This window comes from Poecilia formosa, unplaced genomic scaffold (genome assembly GCF_000485575.1).
Source record: "Poecilia formosa unplaced genomic scaffold, Poecilia_formosa-5.1.2 Scaffold1048, whole genome shotgun sequence".
NCBI lineage: Eukaryota > Metazoa > Chordata > Actinopteri > Cyprinodontiformes > Poeciliidae > Poecilia > Poecilia formosa.
The window spans coordinates 17,078-18,863 of record NW_006800987.1 but is presented as its reverse complement, the minus strand read 5'-3'; the positions used below and the strand labels follow the sequence as shown (position 1 = coordinate 18,863).

The 1,786-nt window shown below is 52.5% G+C and overlaps 1 protein-coding gene across 1 annotated transcript in view; it reads left to right on the top strand.

Moving 5' to 3' along the window:
* The first annotated feature begins 6 nt into the window (after positions 1-6).
* Positions 7-1,786, top strand: part of LOC103132421 (matrin-3-like) — a 4,428-nt gene continuing 2,648 nt past the window's right edge. The window contains exons 1-3 of the mRNA XM_016667384.1: positions 7-224; positions 1,461-1,565; positions 1,638-1,753. Of these exons, the coding sequence (XP_016522870.1) occupies positions 1,466-1,565; positions 1,638-1,753 (216 nt within the window). The 5' untranslated portion in view covers positions 7-224; positions 1,461-1,465. The remainder of the gene's footprint in view (positions 225-1,460; positions 1,566-1,637; positions 1,754-1,786) is intronic.

The following is a 1,786-nucleotide window of genomic DNA, read 5'->3' as shown; positions in this document are numbered from 1 at the left end:
CGGCGCCGAGGAGCCACCGGCCAAGAAGCAGAAACAGGAGGAAGAGGAGGACCGTGAGGAAGAGGAGGAGGAAGAGGAGGAGACGGAGGCCAAGGCCGGGGAGACGGAGGAGGAAGAGGAGGAGGAGCAGGAGGCGGGGCCAAGCTGTGACATCACTGAAGGTGCCACAGTGGAGAAAAAAGACTCGGCAGAGAAAGAAAGTTCAGACGACACGAAACCAGAGGTGAGTCCAGGTTCTGACCCGGTAACAGACCAGAACCGGCTATCCGTGTTCTGGTCTCGTTTCTGTTGGTCCTTCTGAGGTTCTGGATGTTCTCTAGCCGGTTCTGACCCGGTAGCCTGTCGGACCCGGGTTCTGACTGGGGATGCAAACAATTAATGGACTTACAATCAATGATCGATCGACGGTTCGTTGGATCAGAACGAGTCCTGTCGATTACCAAATGATGTCCCTTAGAGCAGTGGTCCCCGGGCCGTGGACCGGTACCGGTCCATGGACTAATTGGTACCGGGCCACACAAGAAATAATGAAATATTTCTGTTTTATGTATTATTTGAGTCTGGAGGATCTTTTACTTTGAAAATCCTTTAACCGGATTGTTTGCCAACATTCAGCCACAAGCAGCAAAATGAGCAAGAAGCAGATCAGAGATGTTTGGATCATCTGGGACCGACCAGAAGGGAAAAGGCCCGGAGAGGGAGGACGGACTCATCCCGGTCGCTCGGTGGTTCCCACATCGACCTGCTTCCCGCCTTGAGCAGCACTTGGCGTGTCGCCGTCTCCTAGCAGAGAAACGGCTCAGGGCTCCCACTGATTTGTCTTTATCAGGAGTTAAAATGTTTGTTTTTGTGGCGCATCTTATTTTGAAGGTGTAAACGTTACCATAGCAACCAGAGCCAGAGAGGAGAGGAGCTTATGAGTCTGGTCCACACGGCACGATTTTCCAGATCTCTGAGACCACAGAGCCGATAAAAGTGCAGCAGGTTGGATGGGGCGGTGTGCCGATCCACACGCCACAGGAACCGATTCCACTCAGGAACATTTCCACAGGAAAATCCCGTTAAACCTCCGGCACCAAACATGAATTTAGAATAAACACGGATGACGACGTAGAAACAGAAGTGATAGTTGAATATCAGCTTCTCAGTTATTGTTAATCAAAAACTACTTGCATCCTTGGTTCTGACCCGTTAGGTTCTGGAAGAACCCAGGCCAGTTTAAGGACTGTCTGCAGTCTCCATAGAGACTCCTGCGCGCCCATTCTGGACCAAAGTGGTTCTGATCTCATGGGTCAGCCTGAATGGACCAATTAGAAGCTGTTTTACTGGAGCTCTGGGGAAAGGTTTCTCCAGAACCCAGGTCCAAATCAGTCTTCTGGACCCGGCTTTTACTGAAGCTTTGGATCATCTGGAACCGACCAAAACCTCCGACCCGTTTCACCAGCTTCACTTTGTTCTGCAGGACATGGAGATGTCGACCAATCAGAACGGACAGACAGAGGCCCCGCCCCCTGCTGAGCCCAGTGTGGCGGCTCTCCCGCCCTACGACCCCAACAACCCCGTCGGTAAGTGCCCTGAAGTTGTTGCCATGGTTACAGACATGAGGTTAGAATGCTGCGCTGTGATTGGCTGTCCAGGCGTGGAGCATGTGAAGATGGGATACTACTGCCGCCTCTGCTTCCTGTTTTACTCCAATGAGGAAAAAGCCAAGAAGGCGCACTGCAGCAGCCAGGCGCACTACGACAAGCTGCAGGTGAGCTGGCCCCGCCCACACAGGTAGCCTAGA